Source organism: Pongo abelii, chromosome 6 (assembly GCF_028885655.2).
Source record: "Pongo abelii isolate AG06213 chromosome 6, NHGRI_mPonAbe1-v2.0_pri, whole genome shotgun sequence".
NCBI lineage: Eukaryota > Metazoa > Chordata > Mammalia > Primates > Hominidae > Pongo > Pongo abelii.
In genome coordinates, this window is record NC_071991.2 from 13969145 (window position 1) to 13988328 (window position 19184).

At 52.6% G+C, this 19184-nt stretch overlaps 1 protein-coding gene across 17 annotated transcripts in view; it reads right to left on the bottom strand.

Annotated features, from left to right (window-relative positions):
* Positions 1 to 19184, bottom strand: part of GTF2IRD1 (GTF2I repeat domain containing 1) — a 151954-nt gene that overhangs the window by 51373 nt on the left and 81397 nt on the right. For 12 of the 17 annotated variants that reach the window (XM_024250254.3, XM_024250256.3, XM_024250252.3 and 9 more), the window contains exons 10-17: positions 17825 to 17850; positions 16690 to 16798; positions 14817 to 14854; positions 14229 to 14309; positions 13019 to 13108; positions 8123 to 8170; positions 7098 to 7163; positions 5335 to 5518 (exon numbers count right to left, since the gene is read on the bottom strand). In XM_024250254.3, the coding sequence (XP_024106022.2) occupies positions 5335 to 5518; positions 7098 to 7163; positions 8123 to 8170; positions 13019 to 13108; positions 14229 to 14309; positions 14817 to 14854; positions 16690 to 16798; positions 17825 to 17850 (642 nt within the window). The remainder of the gene's footprint in view (positions 1 to 5334; positions 5519 to 7097; positions 7164 to 8122; positions 8171 to 13018; positions 13109 to 14228; positions 14310 to 14816; positions 14855 to 16689; positions 16799 to 17824; positions 17851 to 19184) is intronic. The other 5 variants (XM_024250255.3, XM_063725691.1, XM_054560385.2 and 2 more) reach the window with 1 other exon arrangement.

Sequence of the window (19184 nt, forward strand, 5' to 3'; positions counted from 1 at the left end):
TGCAGTGAACTGAGATCGCGCCAATGTACTCCAGCCTGGGCAGCAGAGTGAGTGAGACTCTGTCTCAAAAAATAGAAAACAAACAAACAAAAACCAACCCACAAAAAACAAAAAAAACAATGCTCATGAGCACAAGGTGTCTCTGCACAAAACCATAAAAAATGTCATTCATGAGGACTTGCTGTTGAATTGGCACCTAACCTCAAGCTGCCTGGGTGCCCCTGGTTTATGGTTTGAGGGAATGGGCATAGAAGGCAAAAACAAAAATAAAAACAAACCAGAATGAGAACCCTGTCTCTTAAGAATTTTTAAAAAATAAAATAAAATTCAAACTCTTTAAGCTGGCCCAAAATCCATGTGATCTGGCCCCTGCTACCTTTTCATTTATTTATTTATTTTGAGACAGAGTTTTGCTCTTGTTGCCTAGGCTGGAGTGCAGGGGCGTGATCTCAGCTCACTGCAACCTCTGTCTCCTGCGTTCAAGCAATTCTCCTGTCTCAGTCTCCCGAGTAGCTGGAATTACAGGCCCCCCTCACCACGCCTGGCTAATTTTTGAATTCTTAGAGACAGGGTTTCACCATGTTGGGCAGGCTGGTCTCGAACTTCTGACCTCAGGTGATCCACCCTCCTTGACCCCATAAAGTGCTGGGATTACAGGCATGAGCCACCACTCCTGGCCTATTTTTCTTTTTTATAGAGATAGGGTCTCACTATGTTGCCTAGGCTGGTCTCAAACTCCTGAACTCAAGCTATCCTCCCACCTCAGCCTCCCAAAGTGCTGGGATTACAGGCGTGGGTCACCTGGTCCCCTACTACCTCTTGGGCCTCAACCTCACCATCCTTCCCTCACTCACCCTGTACCAGCTACAAGGGCACCTTGTGAGCCTTCAAACACCCAAGCATGTTGTTGCCTCAGGGACTTTGCATGACTTTTTCTCTGTCCCAACAGTCTTTTCTTTCTTTCTTTTTTTTTTTTTTTTTTTTTTGAGACACAGTCTCTCTCTGTCACCCAGGCTGGAGTGCAATGGCGCAATCTCGGCTCACTGCAACCTCCACCTCCCAGGTTCAAGCAATTCTCCTGCCTCAGCCTCCTGAGTAGCTGGGATTATAGGCATGTGCCACCACGCCCGGCTAATTTTTGTATTTTTAGTACAGACGGGGTTTCACTATGTTGGTCAGGCTGGTCTCAAACCCCTGACCTCGTGATCTGCCTGCCTCGGCCTCCCAAAGTGCTGGGATTACAGGCGTGAGCCACCGCGCCTGGCCTGCTCCCACACTCTTTATGCACCTGGCTGGCCCTCTCCCTTCATTGGGTCGCTGCTTCAATATCACCTCCTTATCCAGGTTCCTCCTGTCCCTCTCTCCCCCTCACTCTGCGTTATATCCTGTCACAGCAGTTATCTCTACCTGACATGATAGTTTGATTTTGTCTGGGTGACATCGGCAGCTCCAGGGCAGGACTTGGTGGCATTTACTACTGGGCGGCAAGCCCAGGACCTGGCAGGTGCCCAGGATGGTTTTTTAGTTTGTCTCTTTGTGTTATTTTTATATATATATATATATTTATTTATTTATTTATTTATTTATTTTGAGAAGGAGTCTCGCTCTGTCACCCAGGCTGGAGTGCAGTGATGCAATCTCAGCTCACTGCAACCTCTACCTCCCAGGTTCAGGTGATTCTTGAGCCTCAGTCTCCTAAGGAGCTGGGACTACAGGTGCGCACCACCACCCCCAGCTAATTTTTGGTACTTTTAGTAGAGATGGTGTTTCACCATGTTGGCCAGGCTGGTTTCAAACTCTGGACCTCAAGTGATCCATCTGCCTCAGCCTCTCAAAGTGCTGGGATTACAGGTGTGAGCCACTATGCCCGGCTGTATTTTTAAAGGGACGAGGTCTTGCTCTGTCACCCAGACTGGAGTGCAGTGATGCCATCATAGCTCACTGCAGCCTGCACCTTCTGTGCTTAAGCGATTCTTCTGCCTTCCGCCTCAGCCTCCCAAGTATCTGGGACTACAGGCACATACCACTGCACCTGGCTAATTTTTTAATTTTAAAAATAAAATAGAGATGGTGTCGCTATGTTGACCAGACTGGTCTCAAACTCCTGGCCTCAAGCAACCTTCCTATTTTGTCCTCTCAAAGTGCTGGGATTATAGGTGTGAGAATTTTTAAAATTTTTTGTAGAGATGTGGTCTTGATACATTGCCCAGGCTGCTCTCAAATTCCTGGACTCAAGCGATCCTCCTATCTGGGCTTCCCAAGGTGTTGGGATTACAGGCGTGAGCCGTCACGCCTGGACACAATGTATTTTTTAAAAAATTAAAAAAAAATTCTTTTCGAGACAGGGTCTTACTCTGTCACCCAGGCTGGAGAGCAGTGGTACGATCATGGCTCACTGCAGCCTCGACCTCCTGGCTCAAACGATCCTCCCACCTCAGCCTCCCAAGTAGCTGGGACTAAAGGTGCACACCACCAAGCCTGGCTAACGTTTTCGGTTTTTCTTCCCCTCGAGATGGGGTTTCACCACGTTGCTCAGGCTGGGAATTTGTTGAAGGAAGCCCTCCTTCAAACAGTACAGTACTATACATGTATATAGTAGAGCCAATTACTGTACTATAATTACACATATTCTCTTGTGAATCTTTATTTCCCTGTTTTCACACATCTGATGGGCTATATGTCTATCACGAGTTTATCCTTAAACCACCTGAAATGCAATCTTCCCTTTTTATTTTTTTGAGACAAGAATGTTACTCTGTCCCCCAGGCTGAAATGCAGGGGTGCGATCTCGGCTCACTGCAACCTCCGCCTCTCGGGTTCAAGCGATTCTCCTGTCTTTGCCTCTCGAGTAGCTGGGATTACAGGTGCATGCCACCATGCCTGGCTCATTTTTTTTTTTTGAGATGGAGTTTTGCTCTTGTTGCCCAGGCTGGAGTGCAATGGCGTGATCTCGGCTCACTGCAACTTCTGCCTCCTGGGTTCAAGCCAATTCTCCTGCCTCAGCCTCCCGAGTAGCTGGGATTACAGGCACCCACCACCACGCCCAGCTAATTTTGTATTTTTTAGTAGAGACAGGGTTTCTCCATAGTGGTCAGGCTGGTCTCAAACTCCCGACCTGAGGTGATCTGCCCACCTCGGCCTTTCAAAGTGCTGGGATTACAGGCGTGAGCCACCGCGCCCGGTCTTAATTTTTGTATTTTCAGTAGTCCTGATCTCAAGTGATCTGCCCACCTCAGCCTCCCAAAGTGCTGGGATTACAGGCATGAGCCACCATGCCGGCTCAATCTTCCTTTTAATATGCCCAGACACACCGGGCATGTGACTGCATTTCATCCTGGCCTGCTGAAGCCTTGATTCTACTGCACGAGTCACGACTCTTGCTCTCCAGCCCTGTTGCGTAGCTTTTTGCTATCTGCTCTCTGTGTGTTGTGGAGCAGCAGCCTCCCTCCTGGCACAGAGCAGGCCCTGCAGTAGAGCTCCCTGTCCCAGAGGATCTCCTCGCCACTGTATGAAAAATGACGCTGTGAGTCTCCCAGTTTGAGAACCATCTATTCCCCTGGAGGAACAAACCCTTAAGAGTTTCTTCTTTCCTACCGCTTTCAACCAAACCAAGCCAAATTTTTTTTTTTTTTTTTTTTTTTTTTTGAGACAGAGTCTCGCTCTGTCACTCAGGCTGGAGTGTAGCGGTGCGATCTCAGCTCAGTGCAACCTCCGCCTCCAGGGTTCAAGTGATTCTCGTACCTCAGTCTCCTGATGACAGGGAGATTACAGCTGGGATTACAGGCATGAGTCACCACGCCTGGCTAATCTGTGTATTTTTAGTAGAGATGGGATCTTGCTATGTTGGCCAGGCTGGTCGCGAACTCCTGACCTCAAGTGATCTGCCTGCCTTGGCCTCCCAAAGTGCTGGGATTACAGGTGTGAGCCATCGTGCCCAGCAGTAAACCAAGCCTAAATGTATGCTATTACAGTAACACAGAAGTAACAAACACAAAATGGAAATATGATCCTCCCATTCTCTGTTTTTTTTTTTTTTTTTTTTCTTTTTTTTGAGGAAGAGTCTTGCTCTGTTACCCAGGCTGGAGTGCAGTGGTGCAATCATAGCTCACTGGAGCCTCCAAACCCCTCCTGGGCTTAAGTGATCCTCTCACCTCAGCCTCCTAAGTAGCTGAGATTACAGGTGTGCACCACCATGCCCAGCTAATTTAAATTTTTTATGTAGAGATGGGGTCTCGTTATGTTGCCCGTGCTAGTCTTGAACTCCTGGCCTCAAGTGATCCTTCTGCTTTAGCCTCCTGAGTACCTGAGACTACAGGCATGTGCTGCCACACCAGAGTTAAAAAAATTTTTTTTGTAGTGACAGAGTCTTGCTATGTTGCCCAGGCTGATCTTGAACTCCTGGGCTCAAGCAATCCTCCCACCTCAGCTTCCCAAAGTGCTGGGATTATAGGCATGAGCCACTGTTCCTGAAATCCCCAACCACATTTTTACTCAATAACTGCCACCACCTTCTCCAAAGGGACTTTTTATCCTAGCTGGGCACACAGGGTGTATCCACGGGTGCTGCCCCGGGCCCTTGCTGGCAAAAACACAACATGCTCAAAGAAACAGAAAGAGCCTGGAGAGGCCGCTGCCGGACTTTCCCATCCTGGGACGATGGGGCATTGCCCCCAGCCCCTGGCCCGGGACACCAACACGCCAGCCTGGAGAACCCGTGAGCTGATGGGACGTTCCCATTCTGCATCTGGGCAAACTGAACACTGCTCTCCTGAGACTGCGAGAGGGGTCAGCTTGGTGGCTTTGGGTCTGGCAGGCCCGGGGAGCCTCATGTCTGCCAACTGCAGCCAAATCCCATCTAACACCTTGCTGTCAAAGAAAAAAAAAGAGAAAAGAAAGGAGGCCTGGTGGGGTGGCTCATGCCTGTAATCCCAGCACTTTGGGAGACTGAGGTGGCCGGATCACTTGAGGTCAGTAGTTCAAGACCAGCCTGGCCAACATGGTGATACCCTGTCTCCACTAAAAATACAAAAATTAGCTGGGCATGGTCGCGCACACCTGTAGTCTCAGCTACTCAAGGGGCTGAGGCAGGAGAATCGCTTGAAGCCAGAGCAGAGGTTGCAGTGAGCCAAGTTTGTACCACTGTACTCCAGCCTGGGAGACAGCAAGACTCTGTCTCAAAAAAAAAAAAAGCTGGGCATGGTGGCACACACCTGTGGTCCCAGCTATTCGGGTGGCTGAGGCACAAGAATCGCTTGATGGCAGTTTGATGCTGCTCCTGCCCCTGGGTGCTGCACAGGCCTGGTGCTGTCTCCCGTGGACCTGGTCGGGCCTTACCTCTTGATGACAAACTGGATGCTGTTGCTGGCCTCCAGAATCTTCCGGAGCTTGGCGATCCCGAAGCAGTTGGGCCTGCGGAGGGAGATGCCTTCAGGCAGCCCCACCACAAACAGCTCCTCCGGGTGCATCAGAAACTTGGAGTACGGCACCTTGACGGGCTCCGAGATGCCAATGGCCTTGGCTGCAGAGACATGGCTGCTGTAGGGCCACCCGGTGCCACGGGGCCAGGAGCCTCAACCCCTGTGTCCCATGCCTGTGTCGGGGGCAAAGCTGCCAGAGCCCTTTTGAGGGCCTGCCAGCTTTCCTGGGAGGTGGAAAGAGTGGCCCCCCAGCCTGCAGGAAAGGAACCTGGAGTTCAGAGGGGACGTGACTTGTCTGAGGTCACAGAGCCACTGAACAGCAGAGCCAGGGGACAAGAACTCAACTCACGGTTACCCCAAGGCCCAGGCTGGGTCCATGCCCTCATGCCCAGGCAGCACAGAAGCCACCACTAATGGCTGCCAAGATTCGGCCTTGCTTCCCTCTAAGTCCATTGGGCCTCACCCTTCCAGTAAGGCCCCCTGAGTGTCCCTCCTGCCACCATAAGCAACCCCACATGCCGCCCAACACCACGCCTTGGAACAAGCCCGATCTCTGCCATTGAGTAGTGTGGGGCCTTGGACGAGTCATACCCCTTTACTAGGCCTCAGTTCTCATCTGTAAAGTGGGTCTTAGGACATAGGGATTTTGTGAGATGGATACAAGAACACGGGAGGCTGGGTGCAGTGGCTCACGCCTGTAATCCCTGCACTTTGGGAGGCCAAGGTGGGTGGATCGCTTGAGGTCAGGAGTTCAAGACCAGCCTGGCCAAAATGGTGAAGCCCTGTCTCTATTAAAAATACAGGCCGGGTGCGGTGGCTCACACCTGTAATCCCAGCACTTTGGGAGGCCGAGGCGGGCGGATCATGAGGTCAGGAGATTGAGACCATCCTGGTTAACATGCTGAAACCCCGTCTCTACTAAAAATACAAAAAATTAGCCGGGTGCGGTGGCGGGCGCCTGTAGTCCCAGCTACTTGGGAGGCTGAGGCAGGAGAATGGCGTGAACCCGGGAGGTGGAGCTTGCAGTGAGCCGAGATCGCGCCACTGCACTCGCCTGGGTGAAAGAGCGAGACTCCATCTCAAAAAAAAAAAAAAAAAAAAAAAATTAGCTGGGCGTGGTGGTGGGCAGCTGTAATCCCAGCTACTCGGGAGGGTGAGGCCGGATAATTGCTTGAACCCGGGAGGTGCAGTTTGCAGTGAGCTGATATTGCACCACCGCACTCTAGCCTCGGCGACAGAATGAGACTCCACCTCAAAAAAACAAAAAAGGAGAAAAAAAAACAAAAGAAGAACATGGGGAAGCACCTAGCCTCATGCCCGGCACACCACTGAGGTTATCTTATCTTATTCTTATTATGAGTCTTCTTGAGGACCCTGGGTGAGGGTGAGGGTGAGGGCGGAGGGCTGAGGGCTGGCAATATTACAGGGGAGGGAGTGGCCTCTCCAACCTGCGGCTGAGGCAGAGTGTGAGTGAGTGAGCCAGGGAGCCTGAGTGGCAGCCTCTCTAGTGTCCCCATCCTCATGATGGGTCCCAGCTCCTCCCTTCCCTTTGTCCCTTGTCCCTGCTCAGAGAGCAGCTGGGATGGGAACAGGCAAGGGGATGCGTCCAAAGCCCTTCTGCAAACAGGGCAGCTGGAGGGCGCCGGGATGCCCCCAGACCCCATCCCACCTCTTGCTCACCGTATCGTGTGTTGAAGAGCAGCTCCACCTGCTTCCGCAGGGGCCGGATCACGTCACCGTGGCTGTCTGGAAGGCAAAAGACAGTCTGTTGAGGCTCGTTGGTGGCAGCTTCTCGGCTGATGCTCCTGCTCTGCTGGTACCAAGATTGGTCCTGTGGTGGGATCTTGGAATGGGGGAAGGCTGGGGCTGGGGCAGTGGCGGTGGGTAACTTATTTCCTCAGAAATGGCATATGCAGACAGGTCCACAATTCCTGGGCTCACATTCTTGTTTGTGAAATCAAATCTAGGGCACCGCCAGCCTGAATGAAGATTTGGAAGGTTCTGTGGACTAGGAGTGACCATGGGTCTTTCTAGGTATGTGACTGAGTACGTGACTGAGTATAGTATGTGGCAGAACTAGTGGGTACACACTAAGCCTGCAAATTGAGCACGCCACCACCAGGTGGCAGCGGAACTGTGTTAAGACTTCATGGTTCCTTCTGCCAGGCTGGGTTTGGGGAAGTGACAGTTCTCTCCTCTGACACTCACTCATTCCATTCCAGGATACTCCAGAGGTGAAACAGACCCACCCTCACGCTGGCCTCCCTCTCTCTCTGTCCTACTTCCATTCTCAGCAGGGAGGGAATTCTCACGTTCCTGAGAATGGGCGTGTCTGCTGGACACAAAGCCAATTTTGTGCTTTCAGGCCTCTAATCTACTTGTTCAGATACAGGAGGCTCAGTTCCCAGTCTTAAAACCTTTGTGGAAAGCAGCAGGGTGTGTAATAAAAACAAAGGCTTGCAATTTTCCTTAGCAGTGGGAACTGCTCTCACCTTTGACCAGGAACCTCCTGGTTCTAGAAGACAAATCCTTAAATTTCCTCCCATATCAGGCAGCCCACAGGATTCCCACCCCCAAACCAGGGTGCTGGAGAGAGGTGGGATGGAGAGAAGGAAGAGACCCAGAGGCCAAGGTGAGGTGGACGGCAGAGGAGGACAGATGGGGTGGGGGTGGGCGTAAAATGTCAGGGGTAGACAGGGCCTCACCCTCCACGGGCCTCTCCTCGGGCCGCGGGTCCTCACTCAGGCCTTTGTCTAAAAGAGAACAGAGGATGCCGGGAAGCCACATTCATCATCTCCTAAGCCATGCACTGCCAACATCAGGCCAGATAGCTGGGGAATGGCAGGCCAGGGGGCCCCAACTCTGAAGCATGGCACCCACTCCAATGGATCAGGGACCCCGATTCCATACAGGTGCCCTACCCTGGCATTCATGCAAAAGCAGGCTGAGATCATTTTGCATGCACCTCCCAAGCTAGTCTGTTCTAGACACCGAGGACACGTGGGAACAAGACAAAGTCCTCAGCTGGGCACGGTGGCTCACGCCTGTAATCCCAGCACTTTGGGAGGCCGAGGTGGGTGGATTACTTGAGGACAGGAGTTTGAGACCAGCTTGGCCAACATGGGGAAATGTATTAAATGTACTAAATGTACTAAAAATACAAAAATTGGCTGGGCATGGTGGTGCATGCCTGTAATCCCAGCTACTCGGGAGGCTGAGGCAGGAGAATCGCCTGAACCTAGGAGGCGGAGGTTGCAGCGAGTTCATGCTACTGCACTCCAGCCTGGGCAACAGAGTGAGACTCCGTCTCAAAAACAAACTACAAACAAACAAAAAAACCTCCAGGTGAGAATACAAGGGACAATTTGTTTAAAATAGTCATCACATGAGTTAGCACATAGATAAAAACATACAAAGGATAGATGCTAGGAATACTAGTGGTTGCCTGAGGAGGATGTGACTGGAGCTTTTTCCTTCATGTGTTACGTAGTTTTTTGTTTTAAGAGACAGGGTCTTGCTCTGTTGCCCAGGATGGAGTGCAGTGGAGCAATCACAGCTCACTACAGCCTCAACCTCTTGGGCTCAAGCTATCCCCCCTCCTCAGCCACCTGAATAGCTGGGACTACAGGTAGGTACCACCACATCCAGCTAATTGTTTTATTTTTTTGTAGAGATGGGGTCTTGCTATGCTGCCCAGGCTTGTTGTAAACTCCTGGGATCACACGATCCACCAGCCTCAGTCTCCTCAGTAGCTGGAACTAGAGGCATGCACCACCACGGCTAGCTACTTTTTAAAATTTTTTGTAGAGACAAGGGTTTCGCCATATTGCCCAAGCTGGTCTCGAACTCCTGGGCTCAAGCGATCCTCCCACCTTGGCCTCCCAAAGTGCTAGGATTACAGACATGAGCCACTGCACCTGCTCCATGTGTTACACAGTTCTCTATCATTTAACTGTTTCATATCATACATGTGTAAACACAAAAAGCACAACATGCAAAATCCTCTAATCCATGGTGGTCCTGGACATCTCAGAATTTTCTTTTTTTGTTGTTGTTTTGTACTTTTTGAGACAGAGTCTTGCTCTGTCACCCAGGCTGGAGTGCAGTGGTGCAGTCTCAGCTCACTGCAACCTCCACCTCCCGGGTTCAAGCGATTCTCCCTCCTCAGCCTCCCGAGTAGCTGGGATTACAGGTGTGCACTACCATCAGAATTATTTTCTTTTTCTTTTTTTTTTTCCTTTTCTAGACAGAGTTTTGCTCTTGTCACCCAGGCTGGAGTGCAATGGTGTGATCTTGGCTCACTGCAACCTCTGCCTCCTGGGTTCAAGTGATTCTCCTGCCTCAGCCTCCCAAATAGCTGGGATAACAGGTGCACACCACCATGCCCAGCTAATTTTGTATTTTTAGTGGAGATGGAGTTTCGCCATGTTGGCCAGGTTGGTCTCGAACTCCTGATTTCAGGTGATCCACCTGCCTTGGCCTCCCAAAGTGCTGGGATTATAAGCGTGAGCCACCACGCCCAGCCAGAATTTTCTTAATTCATCAGGTTTGACTGGGGTGCCTGGGAAGGAGCCCTGCATGGGAAACATGTTTTCCAGCCCAAGGCTGTGTGACCTTGGGGAGGTGGATGAGCCTTGCTGAGCCTATGTTCTGCTCTGTGAAACAAACAGCAATGATGCTGTGCTCATTCAAGGCCCCCAGCCCCTGTAGTGCCACCCAGCCTCTGGCTGTGAGTGCTGCATGGAGGCTTCTATGGTGTTTTCTAAGGCCACTGCAAACCCAGCTGGGCACCGTGCCAATTCCTTAGCCGCCACGCCATGCTGTCATCTCAGCCTGAGCTTGGCGTCAACCAAACTCTCTGGATAGCTACACCACAGGTTGCTGTCAAGTCTGGTCATGGCCAGTTTGTGCTGGACAAATCATATTTTTTTCTTCATTACCAAAGTATTAGAAGTGCATCATAACTGATTCAGAAAATAAAAAACGTGAATCATTTTGCCTAACACTGCTACTGTTTTGCTCTACCCTTGTTTTTCCCCTGTGATTACATTTGCAACACAGTTGTAAGCAAAGCACAATCAATTTTTCCTCTTTTGCTTAGTGTTACATCCTAAGCATCCTGTCTTGTTGCCTATTTTTGTTTGTTTGTTTGTTTTTGAGATAGAATTTCACTCTGTTGCCCAGGCTGGAGAGCAGTGGCGTGATCTCAGCTGCAAACTCCACCTCCCAAGGTTCAAGAGGTTTTCCTGCCTCAGTGTCCCAAGTAGCTGGGACTGCAGGTGCCTGCCACCATGCCCAGCTAATTTTTTTTTGGTCTTTTTAGTAGAGATGGGGTTTCACTAGGTTGGCCAGGCTGATCTTGAACTCCTGGCCTCAGGTGATCTGCCTGCCTTGGCCTCCCAAAGTGCTGGGATTACGCAGTCTTCATGCCTGGCCTATTTTTGTTTTTTTTTGAGATGGTGTCTTGCTGTGGCACCCAGACTGGAGTGCAGTGGCACCATCATAGCCCACTGCAGGCTCCAACTCCTGGGCTCAATGGATCCTCCTGCCTCAGCCTCCTGAGTAGATGGGACTACACATAGGTCCTACCGTGCCTGTCTAATTTCTATCTATCTATCTATCTATCTATCTATCTATCTATCTATCTATCTATTTAGTTATTTTGAGGCAGAGTTTCGCTCTGTCATCCAGGCTGGAGTGCAATGGCAAAATCTTGGCTCACTGAAACCTCTGCCTTCTGGGTTCAAGTGATTCTCCTGCTTTAGCCTCCTGAGTAGCTGGGACTACAGGCATGCACCACCATGCCCAGATAATTTTTGTATTTTTAGTAGAGAAGGGGTTTCATCATGCTGGCCAGGCTGGTTTTGAACTCCTGACCTCAAGTGATCTGCCCGCCTCAGCCTCCCAAAATGGTGAATTACAGTTGTGAGCCAATGCACCTGACCTATTTATTTATTTTAAGATAGGGTCTTAGTGGCACCATCACGGCTCACCACAGCCTCAACCTCCTGGGCTCAATCAGTCCTCCCACCTCAGCCTCCCAAGTAGCTGGGACTACAGGCACGCACCACCAGGCCCAACTAATTTTTGTATTTTTTGTAGAGATAGGGTTTCACCATGTTGCCCAGGCTGGTCTCAAGCTCCTGGGCTGAGGCAATCCTCCTGCCTTGGCCTCCCAAAGTGTTGAGATTATAGGTGTGAGACACTGTGTCAGTCAATTAAAAAAAAAATCTTGTAAAGATGGAGTCTTGCTATGTTGCCCAGGCTGGTCTCGAACTCCTGGCCTCAAGCAGTCCCCTTGCCTTGGCCTCCCAAAGTGCTGGAATTACAGGCATGAGCCACCTCACCCTGCCTATTTTACTTATTTGCTTACTGTTTATCTCTCCGCAAGAGGATGTGTACCCCAGCAGGTGGGGACACCTGTTTGGTCCACTGCTTTTTCCCCAGCCCCTTATGCAGGACCTAGTACACAGCAGGTGCTCAATAAATATTTGTTGAGGCAAGGCGTGGTGGCTCACGCCTGTAATCCCAGCACTTTGGGAGGCCGAGGCAGGAGGATCATTTGAGGTCAGGAGTTCGAGACCTGCCTGACCATCATGGTGAAACCCCGTCTGTACTAAAAATACAAAAAAATTAGCCAGGCGTGGTGGCGGGCACCTGTAATCCCAGCTACTCGGGAGAACTGCTTGAAGCCGGGAGGTGGAGGTTGCAGTGAGCTGAGATCACGCCACTGCACTCCAGTCTGGGTGACAGAGTGAGGCTCCATCTCAAAAAATTTAAGAGATGGGTCTCTCTATGTTGCCCAGGCTGATCTTGAACTCCCGGCCTCAAGTAATCCCCTCGCCTTGGCTTCCCAAAGTGCTGGGATTACAGGCACGAGCCACCTTACCCTGCCTATTTTACTTATTTGCTTACTATCCATCTATCTCTTCACAGGAGGATGTGCACCCCAGGAGGTGGGGACTTCAGCTTGGTTCACTCCTTTGTCTCCAGCCCCTTACACAGGACGTGGTACACAACAGATGCTCAATAAATAGTTGTTGGATAAACGGACAAATTAATCCCAACAGGTGGCTCCTGGGAAGGACGCTGGGCCTTGTTATAAATGGAGCCTATGCCCGGGCACGGTGGCTCACGCCTGTAATCCCAGCACTTTGGGAGGCCGAGGCAGGTGGATCACCTGAGGTCAGGAGTTCAAGACCAGCCTGACCAACACGGCAAAAGCCTGCCTCTACTAAAAAATACAAAATCAGCCAGGCGTGGTAGCGGGTGCCTGTAATGCCAGCTACTCAGGAGGCTGAGGCAGGAGAATCACTTGAACCCGGGAGGCAGAGGTTGCGGTGAGCCAAGATCGTGCCACTGCACTCCAGCCTGGGCAACGAGAGTGAAACTCCATCTCTAAATAAATTAATAAATAAATAGAGCCTACTTGAGGTTTCCAAAAGGAACCCAGGCTTGGATTAGGGTCAGGCATATACTGGTTTTCCTCTACTAGAGGCGGTCAACACCAAGAAAAGCCTGGGGACTGCTGGCCCACCCCTTTCCCTTTGCTCCCTGGAGAGCTAAGTCCCAAGCACCACCAGCCCAGGTCCATTTCTTACCTGTCAGCATCTCCATTCCATAACCAGAATCCTCTGATGGCAGGTGCCCAGGCATCGAGTCTGTCATTTCCTCAGAGGTTGGCGAGGGGTCTGAAGACAAAACGCCAAATGACACGGGTGTCTTCTGCCTGCCATACTCCTCTCACAGTCCCTCAGGGACCACCCAGCCCAGTCTCCAGTCCAGCCACAGACAAGGGTCCTTTTCTTTCTCTCTCTCTTTTTTTTGTTTGAGATGGAGTCTCACTCTGTCATCCAGGCTGGAGTGCAGTGGCGCCATCTTGGCTCACTGTAACGTCCGCCTCCCAGGTTCAAGCGATCCTCCTGCCTCAGCCTCCCGAGTAGCTGGGACTACAGGCGTGAGCCACCACGCCTGGCTTATTTTTGTATTTTTAGTAGAGATGGGGTTTCACCATGTTGGCCAGGCTGGTCTCTAACTCCTGACCTCAGGTGATGTGCCCACCTTGGCCTCCCAAAGTGCTGGGATTATAGGCGTAAGCCACCGTGCCTGGCCATTTCTTTTTTTTGAGATACGGTATCGCTCTGTTGCCCAGGCTGGAGTGCAGTGGTGGGATCACTGCTCACTGCAATCTCCAACTCTTGGGCTCAAGAGATCCTCCTGCCTCAGCCTCCTGAGAAGCTACACCGACAGGCACACACCACCACATCTGGCTAATGTTTTGTATTTTTCGTAGAGATGTGGGTGTTGCCATGCTGCTCAGGCTGGTCTTGAACTCCTGGCCTCAAGCCATCCTCCTGTGTCAGCCACCCAAAATGCCAGGATTACAAGCATGAGCCACTGCAACCAGCACCCTCTTGGCTTCTAACAGTCACACCGTACTGAGGCTCCAGCGCCCAAATCTACCCTCTCCTCTGAAGATGTGGAAAATGAAGCTTGGCAGGGGGAAGGGTCCAACTCAGAGCCTCTCACGCCCATGCCTTTTTCTTCTCTCCAGCCTCACAAATCCCAGGGAAGCCAAGCCAGGGAGGTGAAGTTTTGAGGGGACCTTCTGGAAGGTCAGAGCTGAGAACACTGATTCGCAACGCAGGGGGCAGATGTGGCCAGAAAAAGCATTCACAATACCCTGATGTTTCTCAGAATCCACGGAGAGAAACAGTGGCCTGGAGGCCTCTTCTTCACCAGGCAGACCCTCGGGAGGCTAACGGTACGGCCCTGATTTCTGCAAGGGGTGGTCAGATGCCTGTCCCTTACCTGGGATGGTGACCTGAATGATGTCCAGATCCTCTGGCTCAATTTTGATCGGCCTCAGCCCGCCCAGCTCCCCGGAGGTTCCTGCAAGGAGGAATGGAAAGATCCAGTCAAGTCTGGCACGAGCCTGACTGGGCAGAGTGAGTCTTTCCAGTACATTTTGGTGTCTGTAACTTGTTATTGAGGCCCTACCTAGGACAAGTCATGTCAGTCCCCTGGCTCCTGCCCAAACTGGAACTGGAGGTCAGGGGAGCCCTCAGGCCAGGCTTAGGGGCTCCAATTTACAGACCCGGTGACTGAGGCCCCCCAGAGGGGAGGCTGCTGGTCCAAGAACCTGGAGCCTGGGTCTGGGCATCGACAGGAGGCAGTGGTGATGCCAGCACCCAGCTCTCCATGTCCCCGACCCCAGTAAGCTCCCAGCATGCCTTGCACCTCGGCGCTGCAAGGCCTAGGGGAGACAGGTGGGCGGAGGAGGCTCGTTAGCACTCCAGGCTCATGGGCTGAGTTGAGCTCCTCCCCAAGGCTGCTGGGTAGGGCTGGTGGTTGCCCTCCCAGCCCACCACACACACAGCGGGCCCTGTTCCTTCTCACCTGGCCCGCAGTCTTCAGACATGCTGCCCTTGTCTGACCTGTGAAGGGAAGCAGGAAATGACACCTGTCAGCCAAGTCCAGGGCCACCCTGCCCCATCCTTGCCCCTCCAGGCGGTCGGGGCCCACCACGATCGCCACTGCAGAAGGCATCCCTGCCCCCATCACCCCCTGGCCCTCCAGGATGGCGCTCCCCACCTCCACCAGGGAGAGAGATTCCCCGTGCCCTGTCTCCAGGGACCACAATCTCCAGGGGTGGCCGAGCCAGGCACCTGCTCACTCTCCTGGGTGAACCATCTGGGGATCCCCCTTCCTCACCATCTGGGAGCTCTGGGGCTCCTGGGCTTGGCACACTGGGGGTTTGATCACTGCTTGTGGGGGACTGAGACCTGCAGGGCCTGGAAAGGGTTAAGAATCTGGGGAGGGGGCTGGGGAATGAAGGTGACAGGGACCCTGGGACAGATGATTTGGTTAATTCCCTCCCTCCCAGGGAACTGCAGGGAGAGGCCTGATATGATGTGGGGATTCTGGGATAAATGGCCCACCCCTGCCCCTAAGAGGTCAGAATGTGCTTGGGGGGTGTTGGTGGATGGTAGCCAAGCTGAGTGCTGGGGGCAGGGTCTGGTGGGCACTCAGGACAGGCATCAGACCCGGTGTTGGTATATATGTATCCATGTAGGTGTGTATGTGTATGTATACATGCATCCATGTTTTTTTTTTTTTTTTTTGAGACGGAGTCTTTTTCTGTTGCCCAGGCTGGAGTGCAGTGGCACAATCTCGGCTCACTGCAACCTCTGCTTCCAGGGTTCAAGCGATTCTCCTGCCTCAACCTCCCGAGTGGCTGGGACTACAGGCATGTGCCACCATGCCCGGCTAATTTTTTTTGTATTTTTAGTAGAGGCGGGGTTTTGCCCTGTTGGCCAGGCTGGTTTCGAACTCCTGACCTCAGGTGATCTGCCTGGCTCAGCCTCCCAAAGTGCTGGGATTACAAGCATGAGCCATCACGCCCAGCTGCATATTTGTATTTTTGAAACAAGGTCTTTACTCTGTTGCCCAGGCTGGAGTGCAGTGGTGCGATCATAATTCACTGCAGCCTTGACCTCCCAGGCTCAAGCAATCCTCCCACCTCAGCCTCCCAAGTAGCTGGGACCACAGGTACCAGCCACCATGCCCAGCTAACTTTTTATTTTTTGTAGAGACAAGGCTCTCACTGTGTTGCCCAGGCTGGTCTCAAACTCCTGGGATCAAGAGATCCACCCACCCACCTCAGCCTCCCAAAGTGCTGGGATTACAGGAGTGAGCCACCAAGTCCAGCCTGGCGTGGGCATGTATTTATTTTGAGATAGAGTCTCGCTCTGTCACCCAGACTGGAGTACAGTAGTGCAATCTCAGCTCACTGCAACCTCTCCCTCCCAGGTTCAAGCCATTCTCTTGCCTCAGCCTCCCGAGTAGCTGGGATTACAGGTGCGCACCACCACAGCCAGCTAATTTTGTGTTTTTAGTAGAGATGGGGTTTCACCATGTTGCCCAGGCTGGTCTCAAACTCCTGACCTCAAGAGATCCACCCACCTCGGCCTCCCAAAGTGCTGGGATTACAGGTGTGAGCCACCGCACCTGGCCTAGTGTGGGCATTTAGAGGCTTCTGAGAGAGGTGACATCTGGCCAGATGTTGGGGGTGGGAAAGCTCTCTAGGTGAGAGTTCTCTAGGCAGAGGGAGGTAGGTGGAGGTAGGTGGAGTTTTCCCTTGCCCTCCCTTTGCGCCTTCGAGGGGTGGTGGTGTGGTGGGAGCTGCCCTGGGTCCCCCCTTGAAGGTAACTCTGCCTCAGCCCAGAGCAGGGCTGGCCGTGGGCCTCCAGGGCCGGGGATGGGGCCTCACCGAGCATTCCCAGCAAGGTCAAGGACGGTGGCCCTAGAGACCTCTGCAGAGGTGTCCTCTGGCGGGCTGGCTGGCTCCAGCTTCGTGGTGTCTTTGGTAAACTTGTTCCCTGTGGGGAGAGTCAGGGGGTCAGGGTGAAGGCCCTCTGGCCTCCTCTTGCTGCAGGGCCCCTGGGCAAAGGTCTCTGTGTGAAGCTGGGGGAATCCCGGGGATAGGGCCTGGCCTCTACCCGTCCTTGTGGGCGCCACGTCCAGCCAACAGCCAGGAACGGGTCCTGGGGAGAGATTCTGCCGCCAGAAGGAGGAACGGCAGCCCTAGTGCCAGAGGTGGCCAGAGATTTGGGAGAGCAAGGGGCAGGAGGAATGGGAGGCAGCAACCAGAGATGGTTCTCCTGCCCTCCAACACTATGGGGGCTGAGCCCTCAGAAAAGGGCCGGGGCTTCCCCACAGCTGCATCACGGGACCAGGCTCTCATTTCATTGTGCCAGGAGCCCAGAGGAAGGCGCCCTTATCATCTTCATCTCACACATGTGGAAACTGAAGCCCACAAGACCTTGCCCAAAGTCACAGAGCTGGTGGGAGGCGGGACCGGAACTGGGGTGCCAGGATCACCCCAAGAACCGTGATGCTTTTGCTGCCCCGGGAAGAGCCCGCATCTTCCTCCCGGGACAGGTGTGCTGGCCCACGGGCCACTGCGTGGGCTCTGGAGTCACACTGCTGGGCATACAGCAGGGACACGTGCTCACCAGCTGGGCTTCCGTTCCTCTGTCTGCACGTGAGAACAGGAGTGGGGCCACCTTGATAGGACTGTTGGAATCAGATTAAAATAAAATATGCTGGCAGCTTCAAAGAGAGCCTGGCACAGGTTCAGGTTCACCAACCTGGCACATGTTAGCGTCCAGCTTTAGTACTCTCTGTCCAGGGCATTTGAAGCTGGGAGGGGTTGTCCTGACAGTCTGTCAGCACCTAGGAGCCTGGGACCCATTTCTGTCCCAGGACACAGAAGCCACAGCTCAGCCTCCCTCCCTGCCTGAGGGGAGGTGCTCAGGAGGACCAAGTCCAGGGCGGTGGCAGCTCGGGTTCTGTTGGGGAACCAATCTGGAAACTTCAGAATGGACTAGATGGTCCCCACATACCTGTGAAAATTCGCTCATCAAACATCCTGGGGAGAGAAGAGAGACAGGCATGAGAACGGTGCAGGCTGGAGGACTCTCCCGGGGCTGAGGGAGATGCCTCCAGTTCCCTTTGGTGATGGTCATTGAGTGACACATGCACAGCTACAGGCCTGGGCACCCAGCAGACAGGCAGGCAGGAGAGGGCATGTCTGGAACCTCAGAACATCCCAAACCATTTATTTTTATTTTTATTTTTATTTTTGGAGACAGAGTCTCACTTTGTCACCCAGGCTGGAGTGCAGTGGTGCGATCATGGCTCACGGCAACCTCCGCCTCCAGGGTTCAAGCGATTCTCCTGCCTCAGCCTCCTGAGTAGCTGGGACTACAGACGTGCACCACCATGCCCTGCTAATTGTTGTACTTTAATCAAATTAATTAATTAATTTTTCTTTGAGATGGAGTCTTGCTCTGTCGCCCAGGCTGGAGTGCAGTGGCGTGATCTCAGCAGGGGAGTGGGGTCTCTCAGAGTGAAAACAGAAGTCATCGTCAGCCTCGCTTCCCCAGCTCTGCCTCCCATCACTGGTGTTTTTGCCTCTGTTCTAATTTCCTGCTGGGCTCCCCACAAACCTCCACCTCCCGGGTTCAAGGGATTCTCCTCCCTCAGCCTCCTGAGTAGCTGGGATTACAGGCGTGTGCAACCACACCTCGCTAATTTTTGTATTTTTAGTAGAGATGGGGTTTTACCATGTTGGCCAGGCTGGTCTCGAACTCCTGACCTCAGGTGATCCACCTGCCTCAGCCTCCCAAAGTGCTGGGATTACAGGCATGACCCACAGCACCCAGCCTATCCCAAACCATTTTTGCACAGCTAGGGAAAGCATGGGACAACCCCTGGGGCGGTCTTGGAGGGTCTAATCTGCTCACAACTCCCTGGGGGCCTCTTCTGGCCCCCAGGTGAGTGACTCAAGCCCGTTTCCCACCAGCACCTACTCTGAATGACTTGTTCGTTTATCCTGAGGGCTTTTGCCCAACTTCTCCTGTGTCTTACTCAGTGACAGGCACAGGACGGCACAGAGCAGAGCTGCCAACCAATCACGGCAACACAAGGTGAACCATGGGCCCCCTTTTTTTTTTGAGTTGGGGTCTTGCTCTATCACCCAGGCTGGAGTGCAGTGGTGCAATCATAGCTCACTGCAGACTAGAACTCCTGGGTTCAAGCAATCCTCCTACCTCAACCTCCCAAGTAGCTGGGACTATAGGCATGAGCCACCAGTGCCAGCTAAGTTTTAAATTTTTTTGTAGAGACGGGGTCTCACTATGTTGTCCAGGTTGAACTCCTGACCTCAAGTGATCCTCCTGCCTCAGCCTCCCAGAGCGCTGG